The sequence below is a fragment of the Amphibalanus amphitrite genome, unplaced genomic scaffold, assembly GCF_019059575.1.
Source record: "Amphibalanus amphitrite isolate SeventyFive unplaced genomic scaffold, NRLGWU_Aamphi_draft 002710F_arrow, whole genome shotgun sequence".
NCBI classification, from domain to species: Eukaryota; Metazoa; Arthropoda; class Thecostraca; order Balanomorpha; family Balanidae; genus Amphibalanus; species Amphibalanus amphitrite.
The window spans coordinates 1-22648 of NW_024884099.1; the positions used below are offsets into that span (position 1 = coordinate 1).

Genomic DNA, 22648 nt, shown 5'->3' on the forward strand with positions numbered 1-22648 from the left:
GTGCCCAAATTTGCACGCTAGAGACCTTTAGTAGTGTGCCCGTGCACAAGTCAGTTGGGGTACCCCCTCGCAATTTCGCACGTGCAAGGCCCACCCTCTCGCTCGCTCCGTTAGTCGCCCCAAAAGGCGTTATACTGGTCAATATAACGGAAAAATCTCAGTATGAGCGGCCCGGCCCGGCCCGGCCCGGCCTGTAACGCTTTTGAGAGGCTTATATCTCAGCAACCACTGGACCGATTGGCCTGCGGTCTTTTTTGTTGGGTAGCCCCATCCCTTCTACCCCGTAATTGACTACTTTTGATACATCTCAGTGACCGTCGTGGCACGTGCCACGTGAAAAGTCAAGGGTGTTCAAGCTGTTTTGCAAAAGTAGTGATTTTGATAGGCTCATATCTCAGCAGCCGCTTGGGCGATTGACTTGCGGTAATTTTAGTAGGGTAGCAGCATCCCTTCTACCCAAAATAGGATACTCTCGATGCATGTGGGTCACCCCCAGTGCACGTGCAAAATACAACAATAAGAGGTGCCAAATTTGTTCCCATTTCTGTAACTCGGTAATTACTGGGGCGATTTCGCTGAAACTTGGCATACAGGTAGGCACCCACCAGGCAATGCATACCCATGTGTTGCGGTTAGGGTGCTACTGCACGTGCGCACGTGCAGGGGGCGTTTCCAGATCTCGAGAACGGCTGGGCCGATTGCGCTCAAATTTGGTACACGGTTGGGGACCAGTTATTAGGGTGCCGTGCAAAAGTCATTTTGGACCCAGTTTGCACGTGCGCACGTGCAGAATGCCGCTTCCAGATCTCAGGAACGGCTGGGCCGATTGCGTTCAAATTTGGCACACCGCTAGCGACCAGTTAGAAGGGTGCTTTGCGCAAGCCCGTTGGAAGCACCCTCTCGCCCTTCCGCACGTGCATGGCTCACTATCTCGCTCGCTCGTTCTTCGCCCAAAAGGCGTTTTACTGGTGTATATAGCCACTCGTGTTTACAGTCGGGTACACGTGCCACCCCCTCGGTGTCTGTGCGCCGACAGTCTGTGTGTATGTGTGTATGTGGGGGGGAGGGTAGTGTTTATGTGTTGGGGGTTTGGTGTTAAATAAATATTATGCAATGTTATAGAATAATTATAGTTATTTTTCAATAATATTGAAGGTAACAGGTTACGCAAGGGTCGATTCCGCGCCAAGCAACTCTGACGGTTGTGAATACAGCGGCAATGAGTAATGACAGATGACTGCTGGTAACGCATGGAAACGGTTACAGACCGATGGCAGGCAGAGACGATTGGTGACCGTTTCTTTGACTGCATGTTGCCCATACTAACGGACAAGGCGAGGTGTTGACGTGGTTATTCGTTGACCTGTACTGGAGCCGAGTGTCGAGCATGGTGAGCGGGTTCAGTGGGCGGCGATCGGCCCGTAAATAAACTCCACCGGCCGTGACAGGCCTGGTAACCCGCTCAGCCGCTCGCTGCCATCATTATTTACATGTTACGTCACCAGGGAAAAGAGCGCCCTCAGCAGCGCGGCTGTGACCCAGGAACAGTGCCCTGGGGGCGCGGGGCGGGTCCGTTCGGCACTATCGGAGCTCCGCAGGCACCGGGGCCCGCTCTCTGGGGATGGGGACAGCTCTCCCCTGTTCAGCTATCGGTAAGCACAGCTCGCGAGACTGCGAGGTAGTGGGAATTTCAGCAGCAGGCTCGGAGCGTATGACCGTCTTGATCAGGCGGCTGCAACAGCTCGTACCGGGAACTTCATAGTTGGATAAATTCCAGGAGGCCAATCTTGGAGAGTTTCGAGCTAGCAATTAGTGAAAGTTCAGCAAAGCACTACCGGGTGGGTTTATGCTCGGGAGTCGGCGTCTGATACAGACATTTGAGACTGATATCGGATCGTTGACTGCAGACTGACGCTCGTCGTGGTGCGTCTGTTATCCAAATTAAGTTAGCCGACCGTTGCGCTCAATGTTTGGCATGTATTTGTATAGTTGAGGCCAAAGACACAGCGGAGAAGGGGACGAAATAACGGTGTGACCGCACTGTCGTCCCCACCCTCTTCTTAGCCGGCCACTTCGACGCCGTTCAACGGTCCTTAGTTCGGCGCAGCACCCCCTCCCCGGAGAATGTGTGGTTACATGAGCCACTCAATCCTTAGGAATAATCCAACCGAGGACACATACATCACATGACTAGCACGCGCAAAAAAAACTTGGAGGGAAAACAGACATCAAGCATAAACCGTAAAACAATAATAAAAATATTGGGTGAAGAAAATATAACTAAAAAATAACACTCATCATCCTGATTACAAAAAAAAAAAATCACGATGACATGAAAAATGCTTGCGTTACGTTCGTCATTTGAGCATGCATGTAGTGCAATGCAGATCATCATTTCATATTCATCAGCCGCAACGAGATCTACGCTACACGGAAAAAATCTTCGGAAACATGCATCTACATCAGATGCATGGCAGAATTTAGTCGAGCACTATCCGCTATTACCTAAAGGCTATCATTCAAAACTTGCGGGCAACACAGCTTCAGCACCCGCGACTCGCAGCAAAACTGCGAATGGAACCATAGAGATCTTGGGACCACCAGGACAGGTAAGGTCCGATCAGGTCAGCACTTTTCCGTCACCGATGACGTCAATTGTGCTATCACCAGTCAGTATCGACATCCATGAATAAATCACCAGTCCAAACGACTGCGGCACGTTATACCCCGCGGCTCAAACAGACAAGCTGAATTCACAGAAATGGCTGTCCGTGCCTCGCGCCATAATGAGCCTACTGGAATGGGCATTGAAAACGCTGATTGCCATTTGCTTGGATAGAAGGTGAAACTATTTCTTAAAGTCATTTCCGACCACACAATTCATAAATTGAAGCTAATTCACGCCATTCTGGATCCAACTTACCACATAGGGCGCCAGATGAAATGAACGAGGATAAACCTACCCTAAACGACCGCCCCTTGATGTTCTGACGATGACAGGAGTGTGCAGTGTGCATATTGTGTGGCAGACGTACGAAACACTTACCTCAGCCGAGGCCGGCAGCGCCGACTGATCCGTAGTCGCATCCAGTGTCCGCAAGTGGTCTGTTGTAGTCGCATCCCGTGTCCGCGGCGGCCTCACGGGTGTCTCGGAGACCCGGCTCGCCTCACCGCCTGTTGACGGCTCGGACATGCCAGTCGGTGTAGGCGATGTCTCAGTGTTCTGGGCTGCATCGGCGGGCTGGGACAGTTTAGGAGCCGCGTCTGCCTCTCCAGTGATAGACTCCGTGGGTTTCACATCCGCCGGAGACGGTCTCAGACGCTTTTTGAGCTTCTTCACGATCGTTGTGCCCAGCCGTTTGAACTTTTTCAGCTGGACCGCCTTCGGGGTGGTTTTCAGCGGCACTACTGTGGTGGTCGTCTCCACCGGCACGGCAGACTCAGTTCTGTGAGCGGTTACCGCTAGGTAGAGTGTTTTGTCAGCAGTATCCGTCTGTGCATTCTTCGACTCTGGCTGTGTTGCCTTCTCTGGCTGGGTTCCCTCTGATTCCATATCCTTTCCGGCAGGTCTAGCCTCCTCTACGGTTCCTTCAGTAGTTTCAGCTGGTTTTCTCGTTTCGACCGTGATTGGCAGCACTTCTGTCTGAACTACACTGACATTGGGTGAGACTTCCTCCAACTGAGCTCGTAGACGCTCCACTTCCTGTAGGAGGATAAGTAGATCACGTCAGTCATCGAGGAAAATACGAACCCAGCGCTTTAGAAGACTACAATTGGGCTTCGGCTTCGACAGCTTAACCCGCGCCCTGGTGGGGTCTGTTTATAACGCGACCTGGTGGGGGGGGGCTATTTTTTGCCCCCCCCCCCCTCGTATCTCCGAAACTACTGGACGGATCCGCAAAATTCAAACGGCGTTCGAAAGGCCTGTCAAATTTGTCGAAGGAAACCAAATTTCATTGACCTCGGGGTCACCGATGACGTCACAGGTCAGGTCAAAGATGAAATGTTTCACCGTTCACGGGTCTTCTAGGGAATGCAATATAACACCGAGGAAAACGCATTTTGTCGAGAATCAGCGGTAGGGCGTCAGTTGCCTAGTAGATATGTTGCTATTAGAGGTCACTGGCAATACCAGGTCAGGTCACAGGTCAGGTCACCAAGGGTCACAGGTCAGGTCACATGAGCCCAAGTTTACTAAGGTTGTGTGATACATGTTTTATGGCCAATTTTTCATTTCCAACTCAATGGTGTTGGTTATACGACTATCAGGTACGGCTTAGGTCACTTTCTGGTGAAGTTCAGGTCAAGGTCAGGTCAAGGTCAGGCCAAAAAAGGTCAAATTTCAAGGTTGATAGTTTTGCATAAAATGGGTATTGATTCGATGCAGCTCGTCACGGGGAGTCTAATGGTGGTCTTTGTTTTGCGCTACGGGGTCTAAAATTGCTAAAAATTGAGTTTGAAAATTTGACGTCATCAATTTTGAACAGTTTTTTCGCTATAACTTCGCCAAAAAAAGAGGTATCAATCTCAAATTTGGTATGTGGATGGAAGGCGGTAAGGACTATCACATATATTCCGGTTTTTGCGAAATTCAAAAAACTTTTTGGATTTTTCGATTCTTATATCCAAAAAATCTATTTTTTGATTTTTGGGGGTCCAAATCCAAAAATTTCAAAAATCCGAGATAACAGTTTTGTAGCCCTGTTCAATCTACAGCTTTTATGTCTTTATCATTTTTCTGTATTTGCAAAGCTATGGGCCTGACAGCTCTTCCCGCGAAACCCTTTTTTGGGTCGAAAACGGCAGAACATGACGTCACTCTGACGTCATTTCCGGCCAACCTATCATAGCCTTTGGAAAAATTTTTGGTCACAATGTGTAAAATTGATGTCCGGGAGGGTACTGAAAGTTTGGTGACGATCGGCGCAGCGGTTCTGGAGATATATCGAAAAGTCTGGAGGGGGGGCAAAAAATAGCCCCCCCCCCCACCAGGGCGCGGGTTAATAACTATGGTCTGCCCAGAAACCGTCACGCTCATCAAAATGCGTGGGCCGTGGCTTTTCAGAACAGCGTCCTCAGTTTGCTGATGGTCCAAAACTGACAGTAAGAGCAGTGAAGCAAATAAGCGTATGACCTTCCGCACTGGTAACCCGCTTAGAGCCTGACCTGCCTGTACCGGTGACCCACCCGAGAGTCTGGCCTGTCTGTGGCGGTGACCCGCCCAAGAGTCTGACCTGCCTGTGCCGGTCCAGCTGGGCGAGGCTCTCCGTCAGCCGGCTGCAGCGCTCCTCAGCCGCCACGTGTAGCTGGCTCAGCAGCTGCTGCAGCTCCGCGCGCCGCGACGTCAGCGTCAGCGCGCCCGACAGCTGCTCCGAGCCGAACAGCAGCTGAGGGAGGGGAGAGGGGTTAGATGGGGGACGGATAGAGGTCAGCTGGGTCAGCTAGCGACGGATAGAGGTTAGATGGATACGGACAGAAGTTAGCTGAGGACGGACAGAGGTCAGCTGGGGAAGGGCAGAGATCAGCTGGGGAAGGACAATGGTCAGCTGGGGAAGGACAGAGGTCAGCTGGGGACGGGGAGAGGTCAGCTGGGGAAGGACAGAGGTCAGCTGGGGATGGACAGAGGTCAGGTAATAAAGGACACGGAGGTTATCTGGGCGGCGAGGCGAAATGTCAGCGGAGGCTGGCTAAGAGGTTCAGTTCAATTTAGCTGATGCTAACTGAAGTCTGTGTGGAAGTCAGCTGGGAAGTCAACTGTGAGGTCAGTGTGTGTGTCAGCTGTATGAACAGACAGTAGCAGGCAGCTGGAATTGGACACACATGGTGGAAATGATTGAATAAATATACAAGCGAGTGGTAACATACCAAACGCGTTTAGACATAACCGAGACTCACGCAGAAGCCGCGTGCTGTCAAATGTCACACTCACCCTTACAGTCGCGACTCGAGTGACTGCTTTCTAAACCTTCAACATCCCGCGTGTACGCTGGGCGACACTTTGTTTAAAGCTTATCACAATGAAAACCATAATTAATGTGTTCATTGCTCAATGTCAAACATTGACAATTTCCTGTAAAATATCAGGAGTCCTAGACTCGTATTCGACATTCGTTCGAAATTAGCTCGCAGAATTCGATGTTTGAACGTCTACAGGAGGTGACACCAGTCAGATTTTAAAAGTTGTTTAAGAAGTCCTAATCATCCTTGCCGCATTTTCCCTGTTTCGATCTAACTATGTCTCCGGCTCTCCTCGTCATCCCCCTGCCACTTTATCCCCACCTTTCCTTCCTTCGCTCCACGGCCTCTCCTTTCTTTACCACCCCCTTTCTCCTCATTTCGTCCACCATGACACGCTCAATCTTCCCCTCTCCCCTCAATTACCATGAGCCGCTCAGCCTCCCTGGCGACCTCTGTCTCCCTGCTCGCGATCTCTGCCGACAGCGGCTGTACCGCAGCCAGCTGGAGGCGCAGGGGGCCGGCCAGTGCCGCCGGGGAGCCCAACTCCGTCTCCGCGGCTGAACACCACACCTCGACGTCGGAGAGCAGCAGCTCGCAGCGCCGCCACAGCTCCAGCGTCTCCTGCAGCACCAGCACCTGATGAAAGAGAGGGAGCATTTAGTAGCAGCTCACAGCACTACGCGGGTTTGCTACAACATCAGCACCTGAGAGAGGAGGGGAGGAGGGGTTGAGAGGCTGTTCCTGACTGATGAGCAAGCGAATCATGGCAAAGGGGTACAGAGAGAGGTCGATGGGGGTGCGGGAATCATGGCAGCTGGAAAGGATGATGAATAAATGATAGCGGTGAAAATCCCCCTCTCACCCGTCCCTCCTTCTCACCCGGCTTCTTCCCACCTCCCGTCCCCTCCCTCCTCATCCATCATGAAGATGAAGATGAAGATGAATATCTTCATCCCAGTCTTTCACCCGTCTCCCTCCCTCTCACCGCCAGCCTCACTCTCACCCAGCTCCTTCCTCTCTCGCCCACTCCCCTTTCTCAGAGAAAGGGGAGTGGGGAGTAAGAGTCTTACCCGTCTCCTGAGTGCCGTCTCCGTGTCTGTCTTCCTCTGCTGGCAGTCCCGCAGTAGCTGTTCGGCGGACGGCCCGGCCTCGCGCGGTGGCAGGCTCGGCTGGAGAGCAGTCATCTCTGAGAGGTGCTGGGCTATCTCGGCACACTGGCTCACACCGGCCTGAGGAGAGGAGGGAGGGTCAGGCAGAGCACCGGGTAAGGTCACAGAGGTCAAACATAGGTCAGAACGGTGACAAGGAGCTTCATCGCATCATTGGAAAGTATGTGTACAGACACATCGAATTAATGTGTTTCGCAATGGAAAATTAGACTGATTCGCATGACAGTTCCCCGTCAGATATCTACATAAAGGAGTCAGAATTATCATCCTCCCAACATAACTGCAAAGGTCCGGCGCCTGTGCTGCCCCCTACATCTGGTTAGGTGTCTGTTCTCTGTTTCTTACTTTCCTGACCCTGGTGTCTGTAGGGACCCTACATAGCTGGTCTGACACAACATACCCTACGGCACCCAGATGTCTACCACCAACATATGACCTGGTGCCTGCCCCTTATTATCTGATTTAGTGTCTGTCCTTCATATCTGACCTGGTACTTACCTGCCCCATCCATATCTCGCGTGCCTGTTCCCCACATCTGACCTGGTGCCGGGCAAGAAGATCATTCAGCTCGTCCAGTGAGTTGATCACTCTCGGCTGCTGGACCAGTGGCTCGTGCTGCTGCAGCCACTGCTGTACTCTCTGCTGGAGCGCGGAGAACCGGGCCCAGCCGTCGGCAGGCTCGGCTAGTCCCTCAGTCTCGGACGGCGGCGACTGGACGGGCTGTGGGGAAGGAGGCCGCCGTTAGGGTGACGATCAGAGCAGCTTATAGCGGACACTCTGGTAACTGGGTGAGTGGGTCTTCCTTAAGTGAGTTCAGATGACTGTGGTGTTGATGGCGCTGGAGAAGGGATGGTTAACACAGAAGCAAGGCTGAACTGGGTGCTGCAGTTTAAGCTAGACGACTTAGGTGACAGGGACGGAGGGTCGTTATCTTTATGGACACTGAGCAGGCCACCAGCACCAGCACCAGCATGTCGCAGTTATAGGCCTGTGTTTGGGCATTATTTATTAGAGCGTTAGCAAAGTAGTCCAGTAGGTACTGATTACTGGTGCCATAGGTAGCACAAATTTAAGCATGGAAAATCGGAAAAAATCAATGAGAGGTCACATTCATCGTCGTTACATGATTTGACTAACAGACTTGGGCAATTTATAGTAGTTTTCTTCCTCGCCTTAAAGACAAGGAAACTAGAAAAAGTCACGCTCTGAAGGACATGAAAATCCCTTTCACCCGGCGAGATAAGCCCTCGTCAAGGAGGGCAAAGAGGTCAAAACTTGTTCCCGCACCGGGAATCGAACCCGGGCCTCACGGGTGAGAGCCGTGTATCCTAGCCACTAGACCATGCGGGACTTGAAGGAACTGACGGGAGCTAAAGCTGAAACATCAGTGTTGGCATGAATGCCGGACTCTTGATGACGTCACAAAGCTTCTTGGCTGCCCGTGCAGCGGTGTGCTAAATTTAACCCAAATGCTGCTCGCTAGTACTCGAACTGTAATTCATTGGAACAAAAATGGTCACAGATAAGCAACGAACACAAATCACTGTACTAGTCGCTGGATCACCCAGCAAGGCCTCGTCTAACCGGCTAACTGGGGAGGCCAAACCCCCGCAGTCATCGGCCTGCCCCCCCCCCCTCCCCCCCCAGTCAGGGCAAAAAGTCACTACTGGGGGGGCCGGCAATAGCCAAAAGGCAAACGAATTTTTAGGTCGAGGCGTCAGTGCACATAAAAGCAAATGTGTAAACGAAACATGGATGCAATGTGAGCACATTGATACCTAGCCGATTATAGGCCTGTTATCAAGTGTTTATTTTGTTTACCTGACCTTAACCATTTTTTTTCGCTCAGCAATACGTTACATTTCGTCTTTTCAGGCGCCCAACTCCGTGTCTCGGATATTCTTTTTTATAAATTTAGTCCGAACCTTTTGAATGGAAGGATTCACAAGGACAGAGCCCCCGCTAAGCAGATCTTGTTGCGTTGGCCCTGCCCTCTACCCTCCGATCGCGCAATTCCTGATCTATGGCAGAATTTAGAGCCCAAAGTTTTACGTATGCACATAGCCGCGCACGGCCGGTCCCCTCACTGACTTCGACTGGTTACGGCCTGCCACCAACTGCAAACATACTCGCCAGGAGGCTCATAAACATCAAGCGACTCTGTCGCGCTTCGAACCCGGACTGTTATAACCGGGACGCATGCCCTCACCACGCGGTGTCCAACGCTCTACCGACAAAAAAAAATCTCCTTTACGTATCAATCTGTTGTTTCTGTCCTCGGGGCGTCAATCTCTTGTTTTTGCCTATCGTCGTCCTCACTATGCGGCGTCCAGCTTCTGGCTGGACGGTCACCGGTGTGCGGCTAGAGTAGCTCCTAGTCGTAATGAAGCAGGATCCCGTGGTGGTCGTACGTAGGCGCAGATTGGTGGTCTGTCGCTGGATTATCTAAAGAAGTCGGCGTGGAGTCCCGGTGGGCAAATGCCAGCCAAATACCAGCCTGTAGGGTCCCAACGGGCCTCAAATTGCACTACTACACGGGGAAATCTTCATTTTTTGTTTAATTTATAGCCTCTGACAACCTTAAGGTTGTGTCGGAGATCCACCGCGATTACGACTTACGGAGAATCCACCTGAGAAGCCATCAGTCTCCAAGTTGATACGTACGCATTACACTCGTCTGAGGGGGCCCTAGTGGGAAAATACTGTCTCCACTCAGCTTGATCTCCACTCAGCCAGTGTGGGCTACCATAGAGGCCGGCGTGGGTCCAGAAGCTGGTGTTAGCCCTCAGAACTCGGCAGAGCTCAGAGTCAAGCGCTCAGTCTATGCGTGTGGGCCCCCGACATAAGGCTCGGCATGTAAATTCCTTAGACAAGGCACTGCCACTCAAAAACGCTCAACACCATGGGTCGGATGCCCTACTATTTTTTCCTTTAGTTAAAAAAAAATCATGGTGTCAGGGCTGTGATGAAAAACAAGTGGTCTAAATCCGGTGAGAAAACAGGATTTGGGGGTACCCTAGGTTTGGCTCCTTCAGGCTCTGGCCCCCCCCCCCCAGTGAAAATTCCTTAGACGAGGCCCTGTCACCCAGTAGTCAAAGCCCACTCGTAAATTCTGTTACAACAGTAGGTATCCACTCGCCTTCTGGTACGCCTCTGAACAGGCACGTATCTCCCTGCCAGATGAATTCACTCACAGATCCGCTGGCGTTCGTGTACCGTGCCCGGCTCACCTCTGTCTCTGTAGTTAGGACGGGCGTCGCACTCTCTAGGACAGCGGCTGGACGACCCGCGTCCACTGTGCTGTTGTCTTCGGGTGCAGGAGCCGCTAGGTTCACTGCGCTGCTGTGCTCAGGTGCAGGGACCACCTCCGCTACGGCAGGGGCTGACGGAGTCGGATAGGTGGATTTCGCCAGCGCCTGAGCAAGTGGTGACGGGAGGAGAAACAGTCAATCAAGATAACTTAGTATTTTGTGCGCCAAGGTTTTCACCGACGAGCAGCTCAGGCGTCAGTCAGTGTATCAACCCAGTCATCATTTCGAGCAAAAGTGAGTCGTTTCCACAGTTGTATCTAATCCGGAGGAAAAATAACAAAGTCATGACCCCAGTTCGGAAGCTGTGACATAACGATATCCCACGAACCATACCAAGACACCCGCTATCTATCGCTGACCGCTGTTGACCCCGCTGCCCGAACTGACCTCCCCGCTGCCCCGCTGCCCTGACTGACCTCCGCTCCCCCCGCTGCTCCGACTGACCCTCGCTGCCCCGACTGACTTCCCTGCTGCCCCGAAGACTGACCCCTGCTGCCCTGGCTGACCTCCCTGCTGCCCCGACTGACAGGGGCTCCCTGCTGCCCCGCTGCCGCGACTGACCTCTCTGTTGCGCTGCTGTCGGACCTCTGCCACCTGTTTGAGCCCGGTGACACGCTCCTGCAGACCCTCCAGCTGACTGATGATGCCGTCCAAGTCCGTCATCAAGTCCGTGGACTGGGTGCCCTCCTCACCCTCCTGAGGCCGGGCCACCGGAGCCAGCACCGCCTCTGGTACGGCCACCTGTGGACATCCAGCAGCCGTGAGTATAGACAGACATCGACGCTGGTGCAAAACCAGACGAGTCATTAGCGCATAATTTTCATTGAGGGTGTGTCCTCTGGTTAGGTTAAATCAATGTGAACTAAAGTGAAAAGGTGCAAACATACGGAGACTAAGTGGTCGGGCATGGTTATATTATGGGGACCAGCTACTACATCTTTGAGCCAAGATGGTGAAAGCATTGTGGGGAATAGATGTCGCCGGGCGCCGTCGGACCGTGTCAAATGATGACACACTGTGTCACTTGGTGACACAGTGTGTCCCATTACGTCACGCTTTGTGAGATGACAGCGGGTGGCAGCAGCTGTAACAGATTGTCTCGACGTGGAGCCTGATGACAAACCTGTGAGAACGTCAGTCATGGTTTCTCTGTACTGCAAGCTTGATTGCGGCCCTGTGAGAACGACTGAGGAGCGCTGCACAACTTGGTGAGACGGCAAATGATTTAGATCTCGCCTACGGTACGTTACATAAAAAAAAACGTCAAGGAACGCACCGTTGCTGAACGAAGCGTCCGGCCGTAAAACGTCGGCCAGTGTTCGTATCACTCAGACAGCACTACAGAACAGCTGTCAAACTGGTGGGGCAAACACACGCCTTACCCCGCCCCCCCCCCCCCCAAGCACGCGTTTCCCCGTTGACCTGCATGTCGCCAGGTATTGTTCGCATTTCGACAGTGAATGCAGTGCTGACCGGTTCGCGTGCGCAGATGCTAAGACAGGCGTGACTCCGGGTCACATAGGTACCGCACGGGTTTCCATTGTCCCCGGTGCGTACATTGCAGCACTGTACAATGTCGATCGACAGATATCGCTACCATTCGCGAGTTTTTGTGGTGTCTGCTGTACACGGGTGTTCGATCTGCCGCTCTAATGGATCGGCACTAATCCGTCACAGATTTGGGGAGATACGCCGATCGGCAAACACGGAGATATTGAACAGATGTGTGCCTGCGGGCTTGGCTGGGCAAATACAGTAATGGAACACAGGAAACTCGGGCACAACTTTGGGAACTGCTTACCGTGGAGATGGTCTTGCCAGCAAAAGTTACTTACGTTGTCGAGAGTTGGTGTTACGTCTCCCCGATTTGTAACCATACAGGGTGTCCGGATAGTTCTGGCGCTTTTCAACATTTTCTAAAACAAATGCCATTGGTTCATAGATACTAATCAATGGATCAAAACAATGACCAGGGACACCAAGCCACATGCTTCCGCTACGTGCTCATTCAATGAAACCATCGTCGGCGCCGACGACGGCCTCGACGTAGGGGAGGAAGCGTCTGCGGGTTTTGACGATGCGGGGCATTTCCAGGTCCTCCCATGCTGTCATGATGCGAGTCTTCAGCGACTCCAGGTTGGGGTGAGAAATGGCCTAGATCCTGTTCTACAAAACGCGTAGCACGCCTTAGTCGAGCGGGTCAGGTTAGGAGAATAAGGCGGCCTGATCTCATTTCGCCACGGTGATCTGGCCCGGCAAGCTCCTCTGTCAGTTTAGCTTGAATGGCAGCGGCGTTGTTGGAGGGTGCTCTGTGCTGTTGAAATGCGAAGTGACCCTTAGGGCATGTCGTCTTGACCCTCGGGTTGATGTGGCTGTCCAGGAACCCCTCGTGGGCCAGCCTGTTATTCATTTATTCGACATTGACGAAGATGATGGGACATTTTTGTCCATCAGACCCCCGCACTTTCTTCGATTGCCGCGCTGAAATGCTGCTCCGTTCCCATATCGCGTTCGAAACGGTCTGAGAATATTTTCTAAGGAATTCCCGAGTCGAAATAAACCTTTACCTGCTAAACCATTCATCGAAAAACGCCGCATCGCGCTGCAACTCGAGCCTCGTTCAAGTCGCACCCGGCCGCCGCGCGCAGGCATTCAGCGACAAGGCGCATCTTCGCCCATCTACCCATCACTGAAAACGATTTCAAGGTCATATTTACACGACCTCTGGCTGAGCAATCAACGAGGGGTCATGTCTGTGATGATTGGCTGAATGTCCAATAATCACAGCGCGCGTTACACGGCGTCCAAAAGAAGCGCCAGGACTTTCCGGACACCCTGTATACAATTATTCGTAAGCTGGTTGTACGAGATGTCTAGCTAGTGCTATCAGCGTTTTCGGCATTTCACAACATCTCTGGACTCTGGGCCTGGCGGTCTGAGAACAAATTCGGTCCTCTGGCTTCAGGCCTGGATGGATGGTTCACCATTTACCCAGAAGATGGCAGCGTGGTCGCCTCACGGTGCCGACTGCCAGCAGTTTGCACTACCTAACAAATGAGCCGTCTCCGCGCATCCCTGCACAGTGCCAGGTGTTGTGGTGCCCCCCCCCCCCCCCACCCCCACCCCCTGTCTCGTGACAGGACCCTCTCCGCTCTCAGTAATGAATGGAGACTGTTTTTGCGCGCAGTCTCTGTGAGTGCCTGTGTACTGGGGACGACCCTCGGGCCCTCGGCTGCAAACACATCAATAACGTCTGCAACGGACAGAGTCGCAATGGTGTGCGACTCTGAGGAACCCCTGGATAGGAGCGGGTAACAGCTCTGCATGTCAGCTCTAGCAGCAGGAATGCGGAATTCATTCCGGATAATGGCCAGACATCCGTACCGGCCCCACTCTCCGCCCGTTCTACTCCATTCCACCACCCCCACGCCATTTACACCAGTTCAGTGCGACTCCCACACCTACCTGCTGCTCCTCTGCCTCTGGGTTGGTCATCGCCGGCGTCATTTTCTTCACGTCCACCAACATCTGGCGGCGACAAAATGGGTGCGACTTAGTTGGATAACCCGCCAAGGTCCTTACGTCGATGAAAATATGGTTCTCAGAGCAGGCTATGTCGATTGACATACTGTTTTTTCTTTTTGCTGAGACCACACACATTGCTTCAAGCACGACAAAATTAACTTCACATATGGATATGACTTATGAGTAAAGCGCTAATAAAGCACGGCACCTGTCAAAGCGACATCAAACTATCATTACCCACGCCCCGCTGATGCGCTGCGCGTCTGCTCACCTCCTCCAGTATGTATGTCAGCGACTGGACCTCTGCCGACAGCGGCTGCCACTTGGCCGTGACCTTGTCAACGAACTGGGTGGCTGCCGCCTTCTCCTCCGTGGCTGGAAATGTGGGATCAGCGTCACAGAACGAAGATTACTGTAAGTAGCTACAGTACACAGTACCTTCACCCTGTCTACCTTCATTCCAACTACCACGTAGTAACTTTCCTTGGGATAAATTGCATTCATGCATGGCGCAATTCATACTTCATGTCCTTGTTCAACTGAACAACATTATCTTAAAGGGGTGCTAAAAGTTCGAGAATTACGAAGAGTTTGGTGCTTGGATTGATGAATCTGAATACATCAAGGTCAATGTTGATGTACTGAATGAGGTCTGCAAACTTTGGCACCGGTCCATAACAAGCATAATGCAGTCTGCATAGATAAAGCTGGCCCTGGACGTATCAGATTAATGGGTCTATTGTCTGACGTGCAACGGAAGCTTTATCACTGCAACTGAATCTGCGTCGCGCATACCTGTTCCGCTCGCAATGACATCACTGAGGTCTAGTGTTCCAGTTCATATTACAGCAATGACAGTAATAGGACATCCTAGCCCACCACTCTCTGAAACTGACTGATACCACCATCCGCACTGGATGGTATACTTATGTTTATGTACTTCTGCAAGTACGACCATTCCACAGACATCAGTCGGTCGGTTCGGCAAACTAAATCTCTCCAAGGAACACTTATCAGATCATCCTCAAACCTGTGACTGAGATTTGAGTCAATTTGACAATCGACCGACCGCGCCCAGTCCCTCACGACGCATGTCACCTCCCGGCTCTTGCCCTCCTCTACATCATCTCCTCTCTCCCCTCTACCTCCTCTCTCTCTCTCTCTCTCTCTCTCTCTCTCTCTCTCTCTCTCTCTCTCTCTCTCTCTCTCTCCTCTCTCTCTCTCTCTCTCTGTCTCTCTCTCTCTCTCTCTCTCTCTCTCTCTCTCTCTCTCTCTCTCTCTCTCTCTCTCTCTCTCTCTCTCTCTCTCTCTGTCTCTCTCTGTCTCTCTCTCTCTCTCTCTCTCTCTCTCTCTCTCTCTCTCTCTCTCTCTCTCTCTCTCTCTCTCTCTCTCTCTCTCTCCCTCTCTCTCTCACTCACAAATGCCACCGTCGGTGACCAGTGTCTCAGTAGCCCGTCTCATGTCCAGCAGCGGCCGGTCAAAGTCCCTCAGTAGCCCGCCGTCGGCCACCAGCTCAGCTGCCTCCGCCGCCTGCTGGGGGTCGGGGACGCGCCGCGCCAGCCGTACCGCCCACACGCGGACCGTCTCCTCGACGATAGTGAGGTGGGTGATGACCCGGTACTGGAAGAGAGGTCATACAAACAGGCCACAGGGCGGGTCAGAGGGGCAGATCACAGGTCACAGGACCGTCTCCTCGACGACAGTGAGGTGAGTGGTGACCCGGTACGGAATAGGGGTCAGAGGGCAGGTCATACAGACTCACAGGGCGGGTCACAGGGTAGGTCACAGGGCAGGTCACACAGGGCGGGTCACTCGGGGTACGTCATACAAATATGTGGACGTGAGAAGATTGAGCAAGCTCGAAATGTTGGCGGTTGGGGAGTCGAGAAAAGGTTACAGAATACGAAGGTAATGGAGATTACTGTCAAACTTTGATGCCAAACTTCGACATTTACATCAGCGAGTAATGAGAACGGACGGGATAAACTTATAATGATACCACCTCGAGGCAGACAAGAGACCATCAAACTCCACAGCAATGGGAACACACCGACACTGAATCACAATTGCTATCAGAGAAGCAGAACAGTCACTGTCACAGAGCACAGTTCACCAGTTACGCCACTCCCTGACCGCCTCCCCAGTCCCGTCTGGTCACTGACGGGCCCCGACCTCCCCTGCAAGGCCTCCCCGAGGACCACTGGAGGCTGCACCAGCCCGTCGGTCCCCAGCCCACCCCAGTGAACGGGGAGCCACCGGACCCGGGCCGCGCTCCGACGTGTCACCCGCGCACCCTGTGTTTATTTGTGAGACCTTTAGCGACCGCCGAGTGTGGGTGGTCACTGGGCGAGAGACCGAGAGCGACTCATCAGTGAACTTGTTTGAAGTTTGTGTAAAAAAACACGATACTTTGATGAGCTCAGTGCTGACGTGGCATCATGCTGGCAGATTTCAGATGTGGGATGTTATTCGAAACATGATCGTAGGGCGAGTCTGCGCCGAGTTGAGATGCAGGTTATTTTCAATGGAACTCGGTCCGCGGCAGATCGCTGCACCTTCAACGCACAGTGAACTGCCAGTGTTTGTGCAGCGATATGAAAACAGCGGCCAATTGGCGGACAGGACCGACTATGTCACTCTGCCAGTGCTGACGGCCGAACGACACGGTGGTGGTAGGTGTTGCCAGATTATGTGCCAGATCACGTGAGGGAAGCTTAGCTAGCTGCCAATCACCGCGAGCAATGACATAGAGTAGCGATGAATGGAGCAACAATACTAATTTCACCAGCGTAACACTAAAAATAAACCAGACTTGAGGTTAGACAATGTTCACCTGACGAAAGTCTACATTCACAGTGAATTTTCCCTTGAGCTGCTTCCGTACTGCAAATGATGTCCGTTTTGCAAGACACGAGGGCTTGTGGCTCTATTCCTGACTTCGGCTCCAGGCCAGAGGGACTCATGTAGTGTATTTCCTACTGGTCTCATAAACCTAACTGTCCCAACTCCCACCCCACCCCTCTCCGATGCCCTCTCCGTCCCCCGGTCCTCACCCTGTGCACCACATAGTTGAGCCGGGCGGCGCGCTGGACGGCTCCAGTCCGGGCCGTCTGCAGCCTTCTATCCAGCAGCTGTAGCTGCCGCGGCGGCACGCGAGAGGCCACGGGAGCGGCACGTGCCGAGCGCAGGCGCCGCTCGACCGCCGGCAGGGCCGAGAAGAACGTCTGCCGTGGGTCAGACGGGTCACACGGGGTCAGACGGGGTCAGCAGGTCAGATCAACCGCGATCAGAGCGGGGGATAGAGGCGGGAGAGAAGACACGGCGAGTATGCACAGCAGAGGACAGGCTGGATGGAAGTGCAGAGAAGGATATCTCAGCGATCTCAGCTAAAAGGACAAGCAAGAACGGCTGTGCGGATAGGGAGGAATCTAGCTACACGGCATTCGCAAAGTTCATGAAGCCTAGCTACAGGTGCACAGAAGACAACACTGAAATTGACATGGCATGGCACAGTCTTTTAGTGTTAGTCGCAGAAGCAGCACGGGTGTTAGAACAGGCGGAGATAAGCACACAGTAATGCCACCACCGCCCGGGACCCTATAGGCCGACCGCTCGCCTTCCCCTGTCTCACTTACGGCGATATGCAGCTCCCAGAGTCTGTGAGTGGAAAATGGCCGACCGTGATGACAAGCTAGCCAGTGTGATGACATCTTCGTTGGCAATGTTCAGTTGTAAATAAAATTGGATGACTGGTGAAGTGAGGAGCAAGTTTCACGTAACCATCTAGGTAGTAGCCAAACGGATGTAGGAAATATCCGCCGAGTAAAAGTAAATTGTATGTATGTCTCAGATAGTACAGCTAATCCTTAATCGAAACGCAAAGCATTGCCTTTTGGTGTCGGTGGGGCGTCCATGGATACCGTGTGCTTGCCGCATAATAGTATTTCATAAGCTTAAAATGCTCTCCTAATGTGTTTGAAGGAAGTGGGTACCTATGCGCCGATGTTGAGTAAACTTGCTGGCGTGCTCGATTTTATTTGTAACAAATTAATCGGTCATTATGATCATTCTGCTTATTTATTGTTAGTTATCTATTGTTAGCGAGCAAGCACGGCATGAGAATTAGCATGCTGCTCCAGCTGAGATTAGACGCATTTCAGCCCTCCTTTTATGGGATCGTTTCATGCTTTTGTGCTTCCCCAGCTAAGTGATTTTCTTTTTGGGGCTAACCAATTATGTCGGACATATTAAGTTATAACCGTCACAATCTCACCTTGAATTTAATTGTAAATCAATCAGTAATTTTTGGCGAGGGAGTCCGTCTTACCATTGCTACTGTTACGCAAAAGGCAAGACCGCCGTCCACTGTGCGTCCACTGTGCGGACTTAGTTTCTATCTAGTTACTATGCGCAGGCATGCACATGAGCTTTGCTTTGTAATAGCATCATAAACCAAGCCTAAAAATCGACTATCAGTCTTTTTGCCACATACCTATAGCACGGATTTAGGCCTCAGTTCACCTCAGTTTAAGGTGCACTGTGCAGTGTGATCATAATACTTCAAATTCTAATTCTAGCTCTGTGCGATCCATGCATGTGCATTGCATGCTACATCCTCCGAGCCGCTACGCAAAATCTGACAAAGCATGCAAACCGATCAAAACAAAACAGAAAAACGCGTGCTTTTCACTGTTTATTGTCATCAGATTCAAAGGACGTTATATTATTTGACGATGCATGCAGCTTCCGTAGATCTTCTAGTAACTCACACCTTAGGATAAGACAGAAGCAAGGAACGGCAAAACTCCGATCCTGGTCAGCCTTGAACGCACAACCTTTGACATCTGATCACCCTTCGACGGCTTCCAACAAGCCTATCTCCCACTCAAATCTCATGAAAGAAAAAAGGCATCCAAAAATAATTCATAAGAAGCAACGTGCATTAAAATGCGTAAGATATAAAGCAAATAAACATGGAATAGAAAATTGCCGCTATCACCATGATAAGCAGATCTACCTGTCTAGACCCTCGGCTATAGTGTGTCGGCTGTGCGCGGTGCTGAGATTCGGCGTGTGTCGGTGTTCGGCGGGGGACGGGGGCGTTAGTTCTGCACGAGCAGCGGGGGCGGCGCGGTGGTGGCGGCGGCGGCGGCGGCGGCGGCGCGCGGCGGCCGCGGGCACTCCACCAGTACCGTGTGCTCCTCCAGGATGACGGTGACGGTCTGTGAGAGGCGTCGCGCCGGGGCCGTCACCGCCGGATCCTCGGCCTCTGCCAGTGTCGTCTCGGCCTTCTGTACCCACTCGGCCACGCCGAGCAGGGGCGGGGGTAGGCGAGAGTCCAGGTATGTCTGCCACTCCAGCAGCTGAAGGAGAGGAGAGTCGCGTCAGCATAGCGACACGTCACTACAGCGCCGCACAGCTGTGACACACACCGGGACACAGCGCCAAACAGTGTCGCACAGCGTCACAGTGTCACACAGCGTCATGGCATCACACAGCGTCACACAGCTGCGTCATACTCGACAAAACGGAGTCACACTTGATGAACACTGAACAGCATCAGGCTTCACTGACACAACGTCATAAACGCTCTACCGCTACCGGTGCGCGGAGTTTGTTTGAGAGGTGAGAGTCACATGAATAAGCAGAAAGTAAAAAAAAAGGATGGCAAGCCTATCCGATATCCATGACGAACTGAAAACACTGACAGGTCAATGTCTACAAACGCGAGCGCCGAACACTTCCCCAGATCCCATTATGGTAACTTTAAAATTTTGATATTTGTTCCAATTGATTATTTTCCTCATGTCCCCTCTCCATTCCGTTACCTACTAGTGTCCAGGCTACTCTAGCCTTCCTCCCATCCCTCCCGTCCTCACTAGTGTGTCCCGTGAGCTCCAGTCCCCCTACACTCTCCCTCCCGTCCCTCACCAGTGTGCCTAGTGTCCTCCAGTCCTCCCTCTCTCTCTCCTCCCGTCCCCACCTGTGTGTCCAGTGTGCTCCAGTCCTCTTCCCTCTCTCCTGCATTCTCACCAGTGTATCCAGTGTGCTCCAGTCCTCCTCGGCTCTCTCCCACGTCTCTGCCGGTACGTCTCCCGCCTCGGGTCGTAGCTCGTCGAACCGACGCCGGCGATCGGTCGCCTCCGTGCGCGTCGACTGGAACTTCTGTGGGACGGTACGGGGACGGGCGTCACCGGGCGAGCCCACTGCTCGAACAGTGGGGATAGCGAATCAACAGTCCACTGTAAAATACTGAGCCAGCTCGTTATAAAACGCTTAAGTATATATTTCAGCGTAAGAAACCGTCGTTCTAGGAAGCATTAACCCACGAGCCGCTGGGGGGGGGGCATAAAGTTGCCCCCTCCCTTTACGTTTTGTGAAATATCTCCTAAACCTGATGAGCTACGAACGTGAAACTTGGCATAGCTTCAAATGAATACCTAGGCAATGTTTGAGGAAAGTTTGGTGGTTGTAGCACCTAAGATGACGTCACAGTGACGTCATAAAGTTTGGTCGTTCTCCGATATGGACCGTTTCTGATGACGCTGAGCATGAAACTCAACTGTAAATGAACTAGACAGCACCTGCTGTCATCCTAAAACAGCTAACTACACTTCCATCTAGTTTCTGACCAATAATCGACCCTTTATATTCGGTCCCATATATCTGATGTACCGTGAGGAATATGAGAGTCGCAAATCTATAATTTCACTTATGACGTCACTGTGACGTCATTTCAAATGGGATCGACACCAAATTTGGACACAACCTCGGCTAGGTATTCAGGAAGATGTGTGCAAAGTTTCGCTTCTCTATCTCTTCGCGTTGCGACGATATCGTTGCAGAAGTAAAGGGTGGGCAACTATATGCCCCCCCCCCCCCCCAGCGGCCGGCGGGTGGCGCGGAGGCCCAGGCGGCCGCCGGGTTAACCATTGAATCCTTATTAAACTCATGATTGAGATAGTAGGTACTCATCGTAAGATACTATTATCTTATCCATGTTAAAGTAAGGAGTAAGGACAATCCATTAGTTAATATTCCAACGGATTATTAATTACTAATTAATAATCCAATAATCCAACAGCGGCAATTCATTTACCTACTTGTACATCATTCGGTAGCTATAACTCGTCGATCACACGCAAGCCCATCCCGCGGTGGCAGCCTCACCTCGAAGCTGTCTTTGTCGGGCAGTTTGATGTTTCGTATGACTCGGATGGTCCGAATGACCCAGACGGTGATCTCCTCCACCTGCTGGGTGGGTCCGGCTGGGGAGGCGCCGGTCGCCGTCTGAAGGGAAACACGGGGATCGTCACAGCGCCGCGGGGTAGGCTTTGGCTCCATGTTCGGGCATTCGGCGGTCCACGGGCATGAATGCGAATTGCGAAGATATACAGGCACTGCGGCAACGATCCAATAACACACTCCAGAACGCACCGGATAATGCATTCAACTAGACAAGCTAGATAAGATGATACATTAAACGATAGCCGATGGGGAAGTGAAAGGCTATGAACACTGCCAATGCCAATTCAATCCTTCCTTTGATCTCCAGATTACAGCCTGAGCCCCTATCTCATCCCATATCATCCGCTACCGTCGAATCCCTAGGCCGGGACCGGTCGGCTCGGCCGTTTGCCGATTGTCATTCGGTCCCTGACTCCCTGTCGGCCGCCGGTGCCGGTGACACGGTAGCGGAATTCGTGTTTTTGTCGCGATCCGTGACCTGACATCCCTGTCATCCTCGTGTCGTGTGCCACCGTCTTTATCCAGGCCGGACACGTGGCCAGCAACAGACCGTGACAAGCTAACAATCGTACGGCTCGCTTTTCCCGGATTATGCAATAGGTATGTGGAAAAGTAGACGTCCTACTGTTGCACCAAATCATGACAGGAAACAATGGATAAGAATTTAGTGGAATCCAAATATCCAGAATGATCCTTTTCGATAACCATGTTCTTTTATTGGCGGAATTTACGGAACGACTAAGGGCCTTAGAACTATTCTATGGTAACGGCTATTTACCATTCCGATAACCCAAACAATAAATGGCACAAGGTCGTTCGTTCTTATGGCCTTGGTTCGTTCATCCTTTGTCATTGCACTTTGCAGAATGCAAGGACTTCAAAGCCTGTTTTATCTGATATCGTCTATTGTGGACTTAAATGTGCAAGGCATACCTGGCCATAAAACGGGGCCACGTAACATACCGACGGCATACCTGTTTATGATGCACGAAACACCTATTATGTCTAATATGCTTAGCGTACCACAGATATAATCGTGCCAGCTTAGCCCACAATCGGATCATCTGCCTGAATATACCGCCGTGATCCGGTTATGCACCGTCCTTCATCGAGGTCAATGGGTGTGCGAGCCCTCCCACATTCCCTCATCGCCTGGCCCTTCTAACATCAGTCCTAGCACGCCACAGTTCGCCCCACAGCACCAACTGACCCATGTCTCAGTGAGCTGGGAGCGGGGTACTTGTTCAGGAACCATGGGCCACGCGCCAGTCCACCCGCAGCCAACTGACCTGTCTGAGTGAGCTCGGAGCGGGGTACTTGTCCAGGAACTGGGCCACGCCACAGCTCGCCCACAGTACCAACTGACCTGTCTGAGTGAGCTCGGAGCGGGGAACTGGGCCACGCCACAGTTCACCCGCAGCCAACTGACCTGTCTGA

General features: G+C 52.2%; 2 protein-coding genes and 1 non-coding gene across 3 annotated transcripts; all 3 read right to left on the reverse strand.

Annotated features, from left to right (window-relative positions):
- Nucleotides 1-3046: 3046 nt before the first annotated feature.
- LOC122377300 lies at nt 3047-17899 on the reverse strand (the record flags this gene model as incomplete). Its single annotated transcript, XM_043357249.1, has 13 exons — nt 17895-17899; nt 17599-17620; nt 17017-17187; nt 15382-15583; nt 14235-14338; nt 13904-13966; nt 11000-11179; nt 10358-10543; nt 7668-7847; nt 7029-7187; nt 6382-6594; nt 5235-5387; nt 3047-3703 (listed from the first exon to the last, which is right to left on the reverse strand). Coding segments are annotated over exons 1-13 (2295 nt in total), but the record flags the coding sequence as incomplete, so codon positions are not given.
- Trnae-cuc lies at nt 8406-8477 on the reverse strand. Its single transcript has one exon. It is a non-coding gene; the product is annotated as a tRNA-Glu (tRNA).
- Nucleotides 17900-18643: 744 nt separating the features above from the next.
- LOC122377301 (translation initiation factor IF-2-like) lies at nt 18644-22604 on the reverse strand (the record flags this gene model as incomplete). Its single annotated transcript, XM_043357250.1, has 4 exons — nt 18644-19326; nt 19997-20128; nt 21134-21253; nt 22578-22604. Coding segments are annotated over 4 exons (629 nt in total), but the record flags the coding sequence as incomplete, so codon positions are not given.
- Nucleotides 22605-22648: the final 44 nt, after the last annotated feature.